The 19506-nt window shown below is 43.0% G+C and overlaps 1 protein-coding gene and 1 pseudogene across 8 annotated transcripts in view; one reads left to right on the top strand and one right to left on the bottom strand.

Annotated features, from left to right (window-relative positions):
* The window catches only part of DIS3L2 (DIS3 like 3'-5' exoribonuclease 2), a 272704-nt gene that overhangs the window by 156074 nt on the left and 97124 nt on the right, over window positions 1–19506 (bottom strand). For 7 of the 8 annotated variants that reach the window (XM_039855704.1, XM_039855705.1, XM_039855706.1 and 4 more), the window contains exons 7-8: window positions 9807–9907; window positions 7638–7885 (exon numbers count right to left, since the gene is read on the bottom strand). In XM_039855704.1, coding sequence (XP_039711638.1) covers window positions 7638–7885; window positions 9807–9907 — 349 coding nt within the window. Of the gene's footprint in view, window positions 1–7637; window positions 7886–9806; window positions 9908–10982; window positions 11195–19506 lie in introns of all 8 variants that reach the window. The other variant, XM_039855707.1, reaches the window with a different exon arrangement.
* On the top strand, window positions 7960–8078 carry LOC120597241 (uncharacterized; annotated as a pseudogene).

Genomic DNA, 19506 nt, shown 5'->3' on the forward strand with positions numbered 1-19506 from the left:
TCATTAGTAATTAGGGAAATATAAATTAAACTCAATGAAATATTATTTTATATACCCACTTGACTGGCAAAAATTGAAGAGTCTAGCTATCAAGGGTTGGTGAGAATGTGAAGAATGGGAAACTCTTTTACAGTGCTAGTAGGACGAAAAATGGGGACAGCCACTGTGGAAAATGACTTGGCTTTAAAGTTGTAAATTTAAACATGCATCAATATGTGATGTAGTAATTCTACTCTCAAGTAGAGTCTAGAGAAATTTTAGTTGGTAAGTACTGGAATGTTTGTAAAAGCATTGTTTATAATAGCAAAAACCTCAGTTCAACCCAAATATCCATTGCTAGATAATTAAATGACGGTATATTCAAGAACTGGAAATATTATGAATTAAAATAAGTATAAAATATGAATATATCTTAGAAATATTATGGTAAATGAAAAAACCAAGTCACAGAATAAATGTAGCATCGTATTTTTGTATTTTTTTACAAGGTTCAAAAACAAGCAAAACTAGAATTTTTAGGAATATAAATATGGGTAAATTAAAAAGAAAAGCACATTTCAATTAGCATGTTTGAGACAGTGGTTACCACTCAAAGAAAAAATTAGGGGTTAGGATAGAAAGGAACACAAGGGAGCTTTAACTGTATTGTCATATATTTCTTAATCTGGGTGGTGAGTTTATGGGTTGGTTTTAATATCGGAATTCAAAAATTATATAAGTGTTACACATATTCTTTTATCTGTGAAACATACTTTGCAATAAATGCTGGTAAATATTTTTAAAACAACATTTTACGCAAATAAATACTAAACTCTTAATAGTGATTATTTCAACAGGGTGAAATTATGGAAATTTTTTACTTTCTATAGTATATGTTTTAAATAATTTTAATAATAAAGACAATATATATGTATTTAAATTTTTTTTCTTAATTTTGATATTGCAATAATAAATAGTTGTGAGCTAGAAAGCTTTTCTCATTAGAGCATTTATAATCATCACGCCCTCAAATTTTCTAACTCACCAGAGTCCCTCCACAACTACTGTTTCCACTCACAAATGATGACATTACGTCTGGGGCCTACTGGAGAGTCAATCAATCGAGATGGAGCCAAAACAGCATTCCCAACTTCCCACAGGTGACAGGTGGGGGCTTTGTGTGTGTGTGCGCAAACATTCTCTATAAATAAGCACCAGGGTCAATGTTTAAAGTGATGTGCGAGTAAAAAACTTATTGAGGGGAAGGGACCAGTTACGGATGTAGAAAATTAACACAAGAAAGTCCTTCAAGTCGGCCTATTTGCCTTTAAAAAAAAAAAGAACACTTAACAGTCAATATTAGTGTTCTAAGCGATTCATTCTTTCTCAGCCATGAATTCCTATAAAGTTTTAGCCTTAAAACTAGGCAAGACAGTCTTATGTCCTCGTAGTGATCGTCACTATCATTATCGCTCTTAAGTAAACATTCTCATGTGTACTGGTCCATGTTGAAAATTTCACGCCAACAGATACAATGGTGTCAGACCCCTGAGAACCTGCGAGTGGCCAGCAGTCCAACATCCGCTACCCTCGGGCCCAGACTTCAATAACGACACACAATGAAAACAAAGGGTGGCAAATACAATGTCTTTGGCTGTATATTTTATGTATTATTTTCTATAATCGGGAAGAGAGAACATGCCATTTTTCCCTTTTCTGGCTCAGTATTTATGACACAGCAAAAGGCAGCAAGGAAGGAAGAGGGATAATGAGGGATCAATGGAAACGGATTATGGAATGTGGAAAAGACGCCAGGCTCACCAATACCGAACGATCTTACGAAAGGTCCGGAAGCTTGAGCGTGAAGAGCTTCATGTTGATGTGAACGGAGAAGAAAGGAGGCTGAAAGCATCTAAGGATGTAAGAGAAGCTGATGACTGTAAAATTCTCTGATACTTTAATATGTTCAGAAGGTGCACTAGAAACTGTGGATGAAGCTGACACCCATGAAAGACATGTCAAGGATCGCACACAGGGCGAGGAAAAGAACAATTTGGTAACCGAAGCCCGGTTTAGGCCCATCCTCCTCCACACTTTACTTTTGCTCTGCTTGGACCAGGATGCTCTCTATGTTGAAGATGTAGCTTTTCCAAAGCTGATCTTCATAGGCCACCAGGTGGAGCCCAACAGTCACAAAAAAAGAGCCCCCTCCTCAGCCTGATTTGCTTTTTGTCTGTCAGCCAGCTGGAGCCATCCTCCCTGGAAAGGACTTTGGAAGTCTAAGATTGGTAATTCAAGTTCATAGGGTCACATAACTCAGCCTCTTCCTCAGAAGAGTCTTCAGGTAAGAAACATACTCTTGAAAAGGTGACATATTCTTTTTTTTTTTTTTGGCACAGGGAGAAAGATTGGATGGAGCTGTTTTTCAATTCGCTCATCTTGTAGGCTATGCCTCAATGAAACAGACTAATTTTTCCTGTTTGTTATTTCTACCAAACTGGTTACTCTTTCATTTCCTACTAAATGCAATTTTATAGAATTTAGTGACCACCTCCCAATTCGTATCTACCTCATAAGAAATCCAGTATCTACCAAAACTGAATGGAATAGTAAAAGCATTTGCTTCCGGCCAGTCAGCAAATATTTCTGACTGTCTAACAGCTGACACCTCACGGGTACAAAGCTGGGAGAGAAGATACCAGAATAGACCCCTGCCCTCCACCAGACACATCCTCCTCCACCACACGCATCGCCAGTCGGAACTTCCCTTCCTCCCCATTCGCCTCGCCCGTCTCTCTCTCCCTCCAATGGAGCCTGCTCTCCTTCACCCTCATTAAAAGGAGCATTCCTGCAACGCACTGTTTCTCATCTCAACAGCCTCCCAGTAAGCCTAGTTCAACAAAAATTTCTCAGCCCTGCTATATGTGCACTGAGCTATTCATTTTCCCTCCTCCCCATCCCTTAAACCTACCAAAGTTTGCTAGAGAAAGTAGCATAAATTGTCAATTTACTCTAGGTCAATTCACATCATACATCTCCAGTTAGTCTGCAGTGTTGCCAAGAAACACTATTATGTTCCTCACAGTAGCTGCCGTAAAATTTTTCCTTTTTTTTTTTTTTCCAAGATTTATCCTTGAATATTCAAGAAGAAAAAAAGCATGACAAATCTAGGAGAAAGTGACCGTGATATCTCCAGGCTCATGACATCCTGGAAGGGAAGCCTGGGATTGTAGATTTCACAAAGGTCTGAGAAAACATAGGCATGAATTCCACTGCGAGAGTTTCTAAAGGGAACGATGATTTAAGAGGGTTGGGAAGCTCTTAAAACTGTAAATCTGATTATATAATTACAAATCATTCCAGTGAGGAAGTCAATGTGGCTTTTCAAATATCCTGGACACGAGTCCAGCACTAAATATTAAAAGTACGAAACACGTTGTGGTGTATAACAGAAAGCAGCGATCCCCAAAAGCCAGCCTGGGTTCCCCAAGAACGGCATTCCTTTACATTTTTGATAACGTTGCAGGAATGAGGTTCATGAAAACATGGTAGGAGTGAGGTACAGAGGTGAACGAGGCTCGACTGAGATTGACGTGACAATTCCAAGAACAAGATGAAAAAGGACTTTGTGACAAATGGAGGTTTCCAGTACTGTAATAATCTTGGGGTTCCCCTAACTGGAGGCACCAAAGTGCCAGTGGGGGTGCCAGAGAAGCAATGCTTCCACCAGAGGAGGCACCAAGACCGATGGGCACCTTAAGGTCCCTTCCGAGGTTATTGAAATCAGTCTATTAATGTGTACATTCTATTTAATCTTTTTGTTAAAAAGATTCTAAATTTGGGGTTCTTCTCCTGAGTTTATATACTGGACGTATGTTACCAAGTGTTGACTTTGAAATCAGAACCTTGGTTCTCATCATTTTCTGTTCCAAACACCTTTTCCTGTGTTTTCTAGCTTGATTTATGGTGCACTATGTTTCTAGACCTTGAGGTTGTCAAACCATTCTCGTCTACCCAGCTGACCAGCCAGCAGACAGTCTCCGAGTACCCTAACCCTAAAGGAGCTCGTGGCCAAGCAAATAACTCGGAGAAGCAATTACAATAGAAACCGATAAGAGCTACAATAACGGTATTACAAGAAACTACGGGAGCGCCCAGGGAGAAGGACTCAGAGCGAGGGAACATTTTTCGAGTGGACAACTGAGTTAAGTTTAAAAGTTCAGCATTTTATTAAACAAACTCTGGGGAGAGGAGAAAGCCACTGCTGGGCAAGGAAGCGTAGTGTGCAAAGTGCGGAGCTCTGAACAAACACAGCTTGGGAGACGGCGAGCAATGAGGCATAAGCGAAGGGGATGGCAGGAGCTGAGGCTGCTCTCGGTTAAATGCCATCATCGCCCACCCGGTCACCCAAGTCAGCAGCCTGAGAGTTCATCCAAGATTCTGTCCTGCTCCATGCCCCATTTCTAGCCGGTCGCCATGCCTGGGAGACTTTACCTTCTTCATCTCCCCTGGATCTTTTCATTCCTTTGCTTCCTTCGCTGCAGCTGCTTTACGTCAGGTCCTCCCCAGCTCCTCGTGCTGCAGCAGCCGACTGTGACTGCTCGCTTCCATCATGTCCCTCCCCGTCCACTCTGGACTCTCAGGCAGAGTGGTCTTTTAGCTAAGAGTCTTCCATTTTCCAAGAAACGGTCTTGGATTTCCCCCTTCCTGTGCCTCCTCTCAACTTCCAGAAAACTATGTGGATCCTCTGGAAGAACTTACGACATTCTGTTCCGTGCTACAGTTGGAGACCAGAGACACGCCATTCAATCCGTCTGCTTTATCCACACTTCTTCACAGGGACTGGAGTCCCGCGGTCCCTGCTAATTGGGCAGCAGATTGTGGGACCTTGGACCCCAACCTCTGGTTCAAACTACTGACCAGGGCAAATAACGGTCTCAAGCTAGACCAATAAGATTTTCTACCCTAGAAATTCTGTATTGTGATCTAGACTTCGGTATGTGACCAGAGGACTATTAGGGCCATTTTGGGGCCAGCATGGATGCTACTGAGCAGGCAGGTGGCTACTGTGTAGAGAGAAGAATACAGCTCGTGTGCAGAAAGGGGTAATGAAAAGATGCCACGTGGTGGCTGGACTGGTCCGCGTGGTGAGAGAGACTGTGATTCCTTTGTCACCTTGTTGGTTTCGAGTCCCTCTTGAGACCCACCTATACTTCTGGCCCTGGGTTTTAGGAGAACCACTGGCTTCTTATATGAATCACCTCTTTTATTTAAATCAGCTCGAGTAGGATTCCATTTCTTGGAATCAAATTAATCCCATGACATTTATGCACAAGTCTGCATTAGGCTATAATTTCTTTGAATAAAGAAACTATAGCATGTTTACCTTTCTATTTCTCACATAATATAGCACAGCGACTTACATATAGCTGATCAACAGCTGTCTCGTGAACTGAATTTAACTACAGAAGTAAATGACTTTGGACTTGAATAATTAGTAGCAATTATATAAACAGATGAAGGTTGACACTTTCCAGGGTAGAGTGGAGCGGCAGGGAAGAAAGCCTCTTTGGCTAAACTCAGTTTTAGGCACAGCCTCCTGCGGAAGCTAAGCACATACATTCACACCGTAGCAAATACTATACCTTCCCGCTCCTGGTCAAAACCTGGCAAAGAGAGACGAAACCCAGGCAGCCCCGGCACAGCATGTTCTGATTGGGAAACAGTGACCTCAGTTTCTGAAGATCAGTAGCTGAGAGCCAGAACCAAATGGCAAGGCGGCCACCAACGCGCTCGACAGCTGCAGCCCACACCCCGCGTGAGGGAGACGTCATCCGAGAACTTCATTATGAAAACTGCCACATTTTATTTCTTGAGATAAATTTTCTCTTTTTCACAAAGATTTTAAAAGGCATATAACCATAAAAGGTCATTTGAATGTCTTTACGGTAAGAAGGTAGAGAAAAGGTTAGTAGTTTTCCATCCAAGTATGAGAATATTCAAATATTTTTACTTTGAAAATACAAGATTAATATATGATTGTTGTTTTTAATATTCTTTCTTTAGATTCAGCAAATGTCCTTGCTGCTTCAAAGGCCAGACTCCATTTTAATTATTATTGTCCTTTGCCCACAAGAAGAGAGTTCTGATGAAGTAATAATGCTCAGCTGTAAACGAGGAAGGCCATTCGAGCCACAAGAGAAGCCCACGCCCGAAGGCTTCCTGACGACGCCCTTACACTTGAAGACTACGGAAGCGGTCCGCTCAAGTGCACACAATGGGACACGGCAGAGAGGCAGATAAAAGACGAGGCCGGATTTCCCGCTGCAGTGTGAAAGTCTTCCCTTTCCACTGCCAAGCGGAATGTAGTGGGCGCGACCCGCCCAGGCCAGGTGGCTCAGCCATTACCAGGCCTTTTGAGCTGCTGGTGAGAAACTGGCAAGCCTCTGAGGAGGCCAATTTAGGGCTCAAGGGGTTGACGTCACTTTTGGATAATGAATTAGGCTTGAAAATGATGACATTGCAGTCACGCCACTTGAGAGCAAAAAAGAAAGCGCAACTGCTCCTGACTGGCTCTGAGAGCATATAAATCGCACTGATCTCGTGTGATTTATATGTCACTGGAAGAGTGGCACGGCGGTGTTTCCTAAGTTGCACTACGTATGGCATGCAGATCTGATCGGGCTTGCTTCACCGGCATAAGAGGCTAAGTAGAGAATAAGCCTGATAAAAGCGCACACTGTGGCCGCCCATTCAGTGTTGGCACTCAGAAGCACAGAGCGTTCCCAGGAGGGTCCGTCCTGCACAAGTCAGACGACCAACAAGCAAGTTGCCGAACTGTACTCGAAGTGTCAGAACAAACTCTTTTCTAGCGTATATGCCTTTATTTTCATTTCTGTGAAGCATAAATCAGACACCATCGATGATAAAGAGTTAAAGATTTAGCTGAAACAATATTGCTTTTCTTTCAAAATGAATACCAATTCTAAGAAAACAGGCACTGCATTTGATCGAGCAGCTATGTCCAGCTGTTTCTTCAGATCAAAATAAAGTGGCTATGCAAGATGCTCTGTGACGACATAACCAACATTTAACTTAGATTGGCTTCTGACAGCTTCTGTAAAAACATGGTACCCTTTCCCCGCTTACAGCACGGGAATTTAGCTTTTAATGCCAAAAGTGAAACCTCTGAAGATCAGTACCAAAACATCACATCATTCAAACAAATCTTCATATTCATATTTAAAGCATGGGAGACTGGGGTCCCTTGAATATGCCTGGGATTTTACATATTTTAACACTTTACATATTTGATGCGATGAATTCTTTGCAGTTCACAAATACAAACAGGATTCATAACATCACAGAGAAAAAGTAGAGGCTCAGAATGTGCTTATATTTTATGTCAAAAACAAAAACAAACAAAAAGGTGATTGCCTGACAATTCAAGGAATCTATAGGTGACCAGTTGAGGTAGTAGCTAAGGGCGATTTCTTAAGAAACCAGACCAAAATATGTCAAGTATCCATGCTTTATTATTTTTCCCCATGCTTAATAAAGAATAATTAAAATATATCAAAAAAAAAAAAAGTTTACCTAAAAGCCACCTAAACCAACTCTGTCTGGATCTGTGCTTTTCCATCCCAGAGATCACCTACCCCAGCGCAAAATTGCTGTCCTCCTTCCAGTCCACGATGCGGCAGATGAACAGTGTGTCGGCGTAATCCTTAGGCCGGGTCACAAAGTCCTGAGGGCAGTCCTTGAGAGGCACGTATATTCTAGGCACTCGGTGGTCCGAGGGAGAAAACAGGGCATATTTCTTAAACAGCTCACTGTTCTTATCAGCCAGGAGTTTGAGGAAGCCAGCTGCTGCTCGGGAATGCTTTTTCTCCACGATATAAACCACCTGCAAACACCAAAAACGTAGTCAGTGCTGTTTATCCGCACCGCTGGGAACAGTCAGCAGGATACTGTTTGGCCGTCTATGGCCATGCTACCCTGAACAAGCCCGATCCCGATTAATCTCGGAAGCTAAGCAGGGTTGGGCCTAGTTAGTACTTGGATGGGAGACCACCTAGGAAGACCAGGTGCTGTAGGCATAAAAAATAAAAAAAATAATGGATTGTAAGTTGACAAGGTCCTTGCAATCTGTGAGGTCAACCAAGGCTTGCCTCGCCTAAAAAAAAAAAAAAAAAGAGACTGTTTGGTCAATTAGCCGGGTCCGGAAGTTTTACCAAGTACAAGTGAAGTGCCTCTCAGTGAAGCTCTGTGACTAAGGAATCCATATTTCTGTTGGGGGGAGGAGGGTGGCACTGTGAAGTCCCCTGCGACTACATTGTTCCCTAACTAGGTTGATGTCTTTTTACCTTTCGAAATTTGCCTTCAGTTGTCTCTTGTTATTTTCCAGGGTTTATACATGTACTCAGTGGGGAAGAGCAAGGAGATGTGAGTCTACGCCATCTTGTCTGAACCAGAAGTCCTCGTTTTAATATTTGACAACATAAAGTGTATAAAGCAGCTCAATGTTACTTCTGATTCATGTTAGTTGTCATATAACTGACTTTCCCACAGCGTAAGTTTCGCATACGAGTGCTGTTTTGCCTTGTAATTTTAGTTTGAATCCATTAAGAAATTATCAAAAACAAAAAAACAAAAAAACAAAACCAGCCAAAGAGAGGGTAGATGAGGGGGGGCACAGCAAATTACAGAACACAAATGCCATCTACGGAGGGTCGCCTCCGCTCAGCTCTGACTCAAGTCATTTAAGAATGTGGCCTAGTGTTGCCGGATGTTTTGTTTTGTCAGGAATCTAATTTTTTAAGGTGAACGCTCCCATTTTTTTTTTTTAATGTAAGCTACCAAGTCAAAATTTTTAAATACTGCACGAGTCAAACGAAACACGTTTGGAGCCAGATCTAGCCCACAGCGCTCCCCTCATTACAGTCCCCACACCTAGCGGGGTGCCTGGCATGGGGTTAGCATTCCAAATGCTTATTACAATAACGATCTAGATAACTGGATGGGCAATTGGGGGTACCATATATCAATGTAATTTAGAAATTCCTTCTGTCACCATGCAGGAGATATTCTCCTGCCCAACTCGCTATGGTGGGTGGGAACGCTGCGTTCCCCAGCTCAACGTGCTGCCACCGACACCTTGGGGAGAGGCGGCCCGTGGAGTCACACCACCTCCTTCTCCCCCGCGCACACGGCTTCCACCACGAGCTAGGGCCAGCTGTGTTTGATCCCGTGTCTGAATATGCTACTAGCATATATAATTAAAAGATAAAATTGGATTATGCAAAACAACAAAAACAGGATACAAAGCAACTGTTTTTGTTTCTATGATCGCTAAATTAAATACTTTGGAAAAACTAAAAAAGACTTCTTAAAGGCTTACTTTTGAATTAGATAAAGGCACGATAACAATAAAAAAATATATATTAGAGCAAAAAACTATACAAATCTAGAAGTGTACATTCATATTGCTTTACCCGTACCAAAATTCTCACTCTACTTTAAATAACCCAAACTGGGAATCATAAATATTACATTACGACTGTGGTTTAAGCAGAAGATAATGCAGAACTTCAACAAATGTACCCACACAGAAAGAAAATGCCTTGACCCTTCATGCAAAGACAAGCAAATAAATACACGCGTAGACATTTGAAGTTATAAAAAGAGTCACTTTTCATGATACCCTGTTTCCACTGACTTTCCTGAGTAAATGACCAACTACAGTCCTAAGGGAATCACGTGAGACCTTTGACAGGTAGTCGGGTGGCAGCCATTTGAATAAATGGAGAAAATCTGAATGAAGTGACCTTTGCTGATCTTTGCAGCGACTTCTCTGGTAAAGCTCTTGTGTCCTGTGCCACAGAGGTGCTCTCGTCTTTTGTACCTGATGCACCAGCATCCTCTTTTCCTAAATTAAAAAGAGAAAGGGAAAGAGAGAAGAGGAGGAATCAGTCAGACGTGTATCTGTTAGGCATACAGACTCATGGGACTTTTAAATTCAAAGCTACAAGGATTCCTGGATACCAATTACCCAACCACTCATTTTGTGCAAATGGGAACCAGGACCTCGGTGGTCAGGTGACTTGGCTAAGGTCAAAACATCGCCAACTTGTATGAATGCTCACACTCAGCCGGCCACATTTTACCTATGTCACGTTATTCATATAATAAGCATCATCCATGTGGACAGCATCAAACCATGCCGAATTAAACTAAATTGCCCATGTGTCAAAATGCCAAAACAACTAGATGTTAAATACTGCCCCAGCCCACAATGGAGAATAGAGATAGGTTAATTTATTATGCACATCTGCTGAAATAAAACAAAATGAAAATAAATGTTAACTTTTAAAAATATTTTTGTATCAGCTGTAACAAAATGGTAGAAAATAGATTATATTTATTAAATAAATAAATCAAAATGCCAACCCTGATTTTCCTGGCTTTTCTTGGTGAAATTGTATAAAGAGTAAGATACTTAAAGTCTTTTAAGGTTTAATTTCCTTTCTTTAAACCTTATAAAATGCACATTCACCCAAGAAGCTAAAACCACATCTCCCCAATAAAGAGAGAGTCGGGCTCTGTACCAGAAGTAGTAAAACCACTCACGAACGAAAGCGGCAAATTACATACACACTTTTGAACACTTAACATTTTGTATTTTCATGTGTCCCACACCACAAAATATGCTTAGCCAACTACACTGGAGTTTCTGGATTCTAGGGGTCACAACCATTTCACATGGGACCCACTCCAAGAAACTAAGAGAAACTTGTACTTATCATTTAGATATTACCAAGGCCAAAATAAATAAATAAATATAAATAAATCCTTTCAGGACCAGCTGCCTCTTAGTGAAGGCTCAGTGTAAAGCCAGCGGTCTCTGTTCTGGGTGTCCCCTGAGAACACTGACATGGTGTGACCTACTGACGCTGGAGAATGATCGACGGCTTGCTTCTCCATCTATGCTGAGATAAACCTACCAGAGGGCCCACTGGAGGCAGGAAACTTTCCCATTGTTGATCACCCTGTCTCTCAGTAAAAGAGGACATCCTCCAAGTTCATCTTTACTTTAGACCACAGTTCAGGACTCCAAAATCATTGGATGCTTCGAGAACAAAATCTCTCATACTTTTAGGGAGAAACAACCACACAAGTTGTTGATCTGTTCCGTAACATATCTTGCCGATGTGTTCTGCAGAACAAGGTAATTCAGGAAAGATTAGGAGGCTGGAATCACCATGGACAAGTACATCATACCTAGACACTTGACATCTGAGTTTTTGATCTCAAGCGCCAGCACTCAGTACAGGCGAGTAAGGGTTTTCCCCAGGCAGCCCAAACCCTTGGCACACAGCTTTCTGTGATGGTCACTGACGGTTCCATCTTGTGACTGCTACTTTAAATTCTAACCCAGCAACAGGCAAGTCTTCAGTTCCAAAGGTTATGCCAGGCTGTATCCAAAGAAAGCGGGCAAGCTGCAGCAGTGGGTTCCATCACGATGTTCGGATATCACACCTGAGCATGACCTTTTCAGGCTCTGTGTTCATGAGGACATCCTGGCAGAAATCAGGCTTCATTCAAACAAAGATGTATTCTGGAGTTCAACTAATAAATTAAACTGAGTTTACAGCCCTGCGGGTAAGCATCACAGATACGTCTGATAAACATGAAGGAACACGACGCCAGCTTAGAAAGGTGAATCACCTTAATAGGTTCCCCACAACTACAGCTCACCACACCGAAGAGCCAACTTGCCATTTCAGTGAGAAAATCCACCACATTGTTTAATTACAAGATCAGTTCATTATTCATTTATTCCAATGTGTATTTCTTGAGCACCGGGCATTGAGGATTCAGTGGTGAATAAAAGAAATATGGTCCCAGCCCTTATGGAACATATACATTAATTCAAAAAACAATCGCTCAATAAACACACTGTTATAAATTGTGATGAAGGCTAGGAAGGAAAGAACTGTCCCTTAGGAAGAAGAGAGGACATGTGATCTAGTTTAAGGGGTCAGGAAAGGCCCTGTGTGGAAGTGACATTTAGCTGAGACATGCGATGGTGTGTGTAGAAGTGAAGAAGGGGACAAAAGGGTGGCGAATGGCACGAGGAGAGGGGCAGAGGTGGAAGTTCTTGGCACGATCTGGAAACAGAAAGACGGCCACGTAGCTAGAGCACGCCGAGCAAGAACGGGCAGGACGAGAGATGGGAACGAAAGGGAGACGCGAGTCAAGGCTGGTGGGGCCTTCTAGGACTTAAGAGTCCTGAACTTAAACCTAAATACAACGGGAGCTGGCTAAGAATTTTGTGCAAAAAAGCGACACTGCCCGAGGTGAGATCAGAGCAGGCTCACACCAGTCAAGGGCTACCGCAGTAGGCCCGACATGAGCGGACAGCGCTCAGAGGCAGGCACCGGAGATGGAATTACAAGGCCAGTTTAAAACGTACTTTAGAGTTGAACCAACAGAACTTGGGGGCGATAAATATGAGAGTTTAAGATTATTAGATATGAGAAGTAAAAGATTATTTCCAACTTTCCAGCATCTGCAGCTAGGCTGACAGAGGAGACATCATTCCTGGCAGGAAGGACTAGAGAAGGAGGTAAAAATCAAGAATTCTGTCTCAGAGGTGGTTCTGTGTGAGAGGCCACCTGTGAACCCCACCTGTGATAAAGTTGGGAACAGCTCCACACGAAGGTCTGGAGCTCAAAAAGAGAGATCTGCGCTGTGGCTTTAAATATAATTTCTGTGTTTTGAACTTTCATATTAATTCTTTTAAGCCCACGCTGCAGAGAAGAGATTCAAACCAAAGTCTGTTCAACTACTAAGTGTGTGAAGCTCTTCTACCGCCACGTGCTCAAATAAGAACTAATGCGCCATCACTGTCACTGCTGCGGAAGAAAACTTCGCTGAGGAAGTAACTTGGGGCGTGAAGGATGTTCAGATGACTTGAAGAGAGATAAGGAAGTTAAAGCGCATTCCAGGCAAAGGCCAGCACGCATGCAAAGGCCCAGGGCTGTGAAAGGGCCTGACGTGTGGCTACCAACAGTAAGGACGCAGGCATGGGTGGGAGGGCCTGGGAGCGGAGGGGAACAAGGCTGGCAGAGAGGGGGATGCGTCCTGCAGCAGACCACAGTTACCCCCCAATTATTCTCTCCTCTCCTAGTGACAAGGACTCCAATACTTAGCTGGGTATGCTAGTTTAAAAATTACATTCCTCAGCCTTCTTGCGACTAAGCATGGCCTATATGTCTAAGTTTTAGCCAATAAGATTCAGGTTAAAGTGTCATGACTTCTAGGAAGTGTCCTCAAAGGAGAAAAGACAGACCTTTCCTCTTCCTTCCTTCTTGCTGGCTAGAATGCGGATGTGATACAGCTGGACCTCAGGTACTCGTCTTGGTCCCGAGGCCACAGGACAAGGGTGCTTTCTACTGAGCAAAGCAGCACAACGGAATAAGCTGAAGACTGGGACTGTCCTACAGGCCCTGGCCTGCCTGCCTCTAGTCTCTTTTTATGAGATAGAAATAAAATTCTTTCTTGTTTAAGCCATGGATGTTTTAGGATTTAACGCCATTCTCAGCAGAACATACTTTCTAACGTACGAGTCCAGATGATGAAACTGACAAGCTTTCACACTATCCTATAAGATAGGGGTCCCCAACCCCTGGGCCATGGATGGGTGCCGGTCCGGTCTGTAGCTTGTTAGGAACCGGGATGCACAGGAGGTGAGCAGTGGACGGGTGAGTGAAGCTTCTTCTGTATTTGCAGCCGCTCCCCAGCACCAGCATCACCACCTCAGCTCCTCCCTGGATCATCAGGCATTTGATTCTCATAGGAGAATTCACAGGTCCCTGGTGCCAAAAAGGCTGGGGACCGCTGCTACACAACATTACAAAGACAAGGGACGCATACATTTTAAGAGTATGAATTCGGCAGCATTCTGAAGTGCAGAGGCAAAAGTAGCAGAGATCTTAGAAAGCCAGAGTTGCAGTCTAGGTGAGACAATCAGAATCTGAATGAAGATAGTGGCAGTGACAGTGAGGAGAGAGGTTTGAGAGACTTCTAAGAAGGATGCTGCTCAGTGTGTCTCCATCACTATGAATGACTTCGTATATGAAAAACGGGCTTAAATTAAAAGAGCTTTTGCTTGAATATCAAGAGCAATAAAATTCCATGAGAAAATTGCTAGAATAGGGTAGAGTTGCTGGCAGCCCTCAATAGGGCAAAGGTTATACATCCTCACGGCCTTTGACTCTATCATATTGAAAGCATTCTGCGGCCCATTCTAGTTCAAGAAATTCTAGAAACCAGTGACTAGCAAGATTCTTCATCTAAAAGAGAGAATTTTCTAAAAACCTGATACACTACTAACATAAGCAACTACTCAGTATATTCCTCTAGACATACTCTAGGAAGAAAAGTCCAGTGAAATCCTCATCTTTTTCTACAGATTACCTGAAACTCCTATTTTAAACATTTAAAAAATAAAATGTCACGGTTTGCTGAGGTTGGCATTGTCACATACATCAAGTGCAAACCCAACACCTTATTTTGATAAGAAAAATGATTCTGATTTGGCTTTCTCATATATAAACAACAGACTGACAAGTGTGATGATTCTTAATGCTTTATAAACACATCAAAAGGTTTTCAGATAATGACTGTGATGCTAAGCGGGGGCAATATTAAGAAAACAAGCAAGGAATTGGCATAAAAAAGTTTCAATTCTATCCAATTAAAAAAGTGACAAACTGACACATTTAAGCTTTTTCCAACATCTCTAAAGGGCCACAGAAATTTATAAAAATTCAAAAACTGCACTTTTTTTTGTTAATAAAACTATTTCCCTTCAGATCTCTTAAAATCAATCAACCAGGAAAGCTAATTTTATGAGCCCCTCATTCCAATGAAATGTTGAAATGACAACATAGGTCCTCACAGGGGCGGGTAACGTTCATGTTACCGCCATCTGCCATGCTACAGGTCTGCCAGGCATAGTGAGTGCTGATGATCCTACTAAGAGCCCACATTCAGCCCTTGCCAGGGCCAAGGCTTAGGGACACCAGTGAGTTCCCTTCTTCACAAAATCCCCAGTCCAAGCAAGCCACTCGCTCTGAAATAACGCTAACAATATTGCATGGTGCCAGGGAGTTTTCATGGTGTGTTCACAATCGCTACCTCATTTGACCCATAGCACAACTCACATTCTGGGTAGAGTGGATACTGCTATTCCAGTTTCACCGAGGGAATGGGAGTAATGAAGAGGCAGAGCCAGTCGATGACAGCTTGCAAGAACCCTGGCGCTGACAGTGGTGACCTGTTCTGCACACAAGCAAGAATTAGAGCATCGTAGGAAGAGCCGTGAAAACCTATTGTGTAAGTGGTGATTGGACCCCCTGAAATGCTGGTGTGAACCCAGTGAAGGTCCTGAATATCGACAGAGTGTCGGGCACTGTCTCTGCCCTCAGAGAGCTCATGTGCTAGAAAGGAGATGAAGATGAAAACAAAAATTGAAAGCACGTGGTGCTGATGACAGCTGGCAAGTAGTGTACCCAAAGGCAGTAAGAAGGGAGCCACACAGTTTGACCGTGAACCCCTGAGCTGAAAATGGGAAGGCTGGCTAGAGAGAGGAGTCCAGAAAGGGAAGAGCATGTGTAAAGGCACACCGCCAAGAGTAAACTGAGCAGGAAGGTTCTGTGTCTAAGCTGCAGGGACCAGACCACAAAGGCTTCATCTGCTGAAGAGTACGTCTTTTATATTCTAGGGATGGAAAGCCATTGAAATTTTTGAGAATAACATGATTAGAATTATATTTTATGAGAAGTCAGTGGTCAGTCTATTACTCCCTTGAAGATAATCTTTTTCTCTAGCTGCTTTTAAGATTTTCTCATGGCCTTTGGTTTTCTACAGTTTCATCTTGATGTATCTAAGTTTAGATTTTGTTCTTTTACTTCTGCTTACAATTACTGGTCTTCTTTAATCTGTGGTTTGGCATCTCAACTGTTATGGAAAATCTCAGCCATTAACTTCAAATTTCACCTTTGCTCATTTTCTTTCTCATGTCCTTCTGGGACTTTAATTAAATTTATACTTTCTCACTCTATTTTCTAGGTCACTTACCCTCTCTCCTCTGTGGTTTCTGCCTATTTCTCTAGTAAGTTTTCCTTACTGTCTTCCAGTTCATTAGCTTTCTCTTCAGCTTTATCCAATCTTCTGTTAAACTCATCCACTGAGGTTTTTTCTTTAAACTCCAAGACATATTTTTCCTCACCCACTGAGTTTTTAATTTCATTACAGTTATGCTTGTTTCTAGAAGTTTTATTGCATTCCTTTTCCAATTTGCTGTCATATTTCACAGTTTCTTATTCTTTGCTACTATCTTCAAGCTTATCTTTCATTTTTCAGATGCAGATTTTTAAAAAATGGCAATGATTCCGGCATCCGCTGACATTTACCTGGGGCTGTTTCTATTGTTTGTAGCTGCTGATGGTTCTCGCACTGGCATATGGTTTCCTTGGGCGCCTGTTTATATTTATGTGCTAGTCACTGAATAATTTGAGGCCTAGGTTGAAGAATTTTTCCTTTTGAAAGAATTTCCACTTGATTTTGCCAGATACCCGGAGGCACTATCAGCCCTTAAACCCATTCAAGACTTGAGATTCCTTGGTTGACCCAGTCAGCTTGAATCTGGACTGCAATTCTACATAAGAGCTGGTATGTTTCAGGTCTACCCTCACCCTAATGGTGTATAGCCCTTTGGGGTCCCAGCTTCATGTGAAAAGTCTGACTTTTGTGGCTCCCATAACCACTGATCAAATCTGCAATGTCACCTGGGTTCCCCATTCCAATTTTAACCTGGTTATGCCTGCCAGCCCTCTGATGCTTTAAAAAGAAGGTTGTACGTTTTGGGTTTTTTTTTTTTTTTTGGTCCAAATATGTGTAGTCGTATTAGTGGGCTGAATAACAGCCCACCATTACTATTAACAGAAAGTCCCTAGGATTTATATTTTAGAAATATTTTTCAGGTGGCAGTTAGGGAGCAGTGACGGGGTGAGAACAAGGGAGGGGGCGATGGTGATCTGTGCAGGACACACAACAGGAAAAGAGCAAGGAAGCTACTCGGAGAGTATCCAGTGTCACATTGAGGCAGAAGTTCGAGGGATGGGGTGCAGAGGCAGGTGTCTCACATTTATTCTTATCAGCAACCCCCTGAGGGAAGTGTCACTATTCTGAATTTTTAGAGAATGGCAATCCGCACTTCAGTAACTTATCCCGGAGTTCATCCAAGGAGATGGTTAGACCCAAGGTAGAGGGGGATGATCCAAGGATGAGTCCAAATGCAAACCCTTCCCGCCACCGTAAACAAGATCTGGGAGAAAGGCGGGCGCATGTGGGTGGGTTTCAGCGAGGATGGGATGGTTGCCAACAATTCTGTGATTCGGTCACAGGCATGGAAGGATTTGAAGTTTTAGAAGATGCCAGTTGACAAATAGCTCTCTCTATAGTTTCACTATTTCCACCCATAGGGGTGATAGACTAAGTTAAAAACATGAGCTCTGGTGTCACCGGATCTGAATCCAAAACTATGTGGCTTCAAACAAGTTATTCCTTCTCTCTGAATTTCCTCCTTTGTAAATCAGGAATAGTCATGCTTGTATGTGGCTCCTGGGCGCAAAGTACATTAACAAAAACTGTTGGATACTATTAATGTTGTCGCTGTTATCAGCTCCCGCAGGGAGTTCTGAGTGACTCCATCCCTGTAACCCTGGGCACAACAGACTGGACGGGACTCATGGACAAGACAATGGCTGTGTTATAAAATGGGTCACGTTTTATCATCCATAACATAAAACCCATCTGACAGGGTTAATGAGAAGATTAAATAAAATTAATGTATGTAAAAGTGCTACATTAAGCACTCAGTAAGTGCTATATGATACATACACTTAATTGCACACACTTCCGTGTACTTGGTACGTTCTGTGTGAAGTAAGGAGGCAAGAGATGGCACTATCTAGGTAGGCAGAGGCCCAGTCAATGTTAAGAAGTTTAGATTTATCCCAAAGACAATGGAAAGCTTCAGAAGAAAGCAGGCAGGAGACTGGCAGGATTTATGCTTTAAGAAGCTCCCACTGGTTGTTGTATGAGAAACAGATTTAGAAGTGAGACTGGAGGCAGGAAAGGCCAGCGAGCAGGTTACTGCAATAAATCAAACCTGTGGCAGAGGGCACGGAGGATTCTGGATAGAGAGGTATTTAGAAGGAAAACTGACAAGATCACTTAGATGCTGGTGGTGAACTGGAGGTGAGGAAAGTTGTATCGGGTACAGTAAGGAACAGAAAAAGCTGCCTCATTTCTTTCTAACAGAAGTTCTTAAAGTATGTTCCCTGACCGACGCCATCAACATCACCTGAGAACTCTTAGAAATGCAAATTCTCGTGCCCCACCAAGAAACTCTGGGGATGAGGCCCAGCAATCTGTTGGAACAAACTCTCCAAGTGGATTGTGATTCAGACTCACACTAAAGTGTGAAAGCCACTGCTACAGACAAATGAGCAATGAGCCGCCACAGGAAGAGCATCTTCCGGCGATCAGGAGGGGATGTCAGTTCAGTTGGGACTTAGTGAGTTGGAGGTGTTGGATAGCAGATCTGGCGCTTAAGAGAGGTCTGGGCTGGAGACAGAAACGAGAGCATCGTCTGTGTACAGCGGGCAAATAAATAAGTGAACTAGCTCCCTCGGAGATGGTTCAGAATTAGCAGGGAAGCGAGCCCAGGGCAGAACAGCAGGGAACACCAGCATTTCAGAAAGCACAAGTAGAAAAGTCGGCAAGGAGACTGAGGCATGGTCAGAGGGGGCAGAGAAAAACCAGGCTAATGTGGGGTCAGAGAAGCCACGGAAAGCAAGCGTTTCCATAGGGAAAACATAGTCAGCAGTGTGGCCTTAGTGACAAGGTAACAGACAACCTAGTGAGAATCATTTTAAAGAAGGAAACGGAGTGAAGTCAGAATGCCGTGCATGGGGAACTGAGTGGGAGGCGGACTGCGGACGTGCGGTGTGGACCGAGCTCCGGAAGGCTGGCTGTGAAGGAAGGGAACCATACAGGGTGGGAGAAATCACGACAAGGCTTTAATTTATTTTTTTAAGATAAGGGAGGCATGGGCACGGTTCACTGCTGATGGGAAGGAACCAGTAAGGAAGGTGCGGTTGAAGAGGGCACAATCAGGAAAGGGAGCGGTCCCTGGGCAGGAAGGGACGGGATACAGAGCCCAAGGGAAAGGACTGACCTCAGGCAGAAGGACACAGAGATGCCAACTTCATGGTATCAAAATAAAAGGAGGCTGGGAGGGCTCTAGACACAAGCCATTTGTAAATCTGGCAGCTAAAAGCTAGGGGGCTCCCGGGACAGTCTTTGTTTTCTCTGAAACTTAGAAGCCAAACTCATCTGTTGCAAAGTGCTAGGGGGCGTGGAGGTTATGCACTACAATCAGAGGGGGTTCCA

Source organism: Pteropus medius, unplaced genomic scaffold, assembly GCF_902729225.1.
Source record: "Pteropus medius unplaced genomic scaffold, Ma_sr-lr_union100, whole genome shotgun sequence".
NCBI classification, from domain to species: domain Eukaryota; kingdom Metazoa; phylum Chordata; class Mammalia; order Chiroptera; family Pteropodidae; genus Pteropus; species Pteropus medius.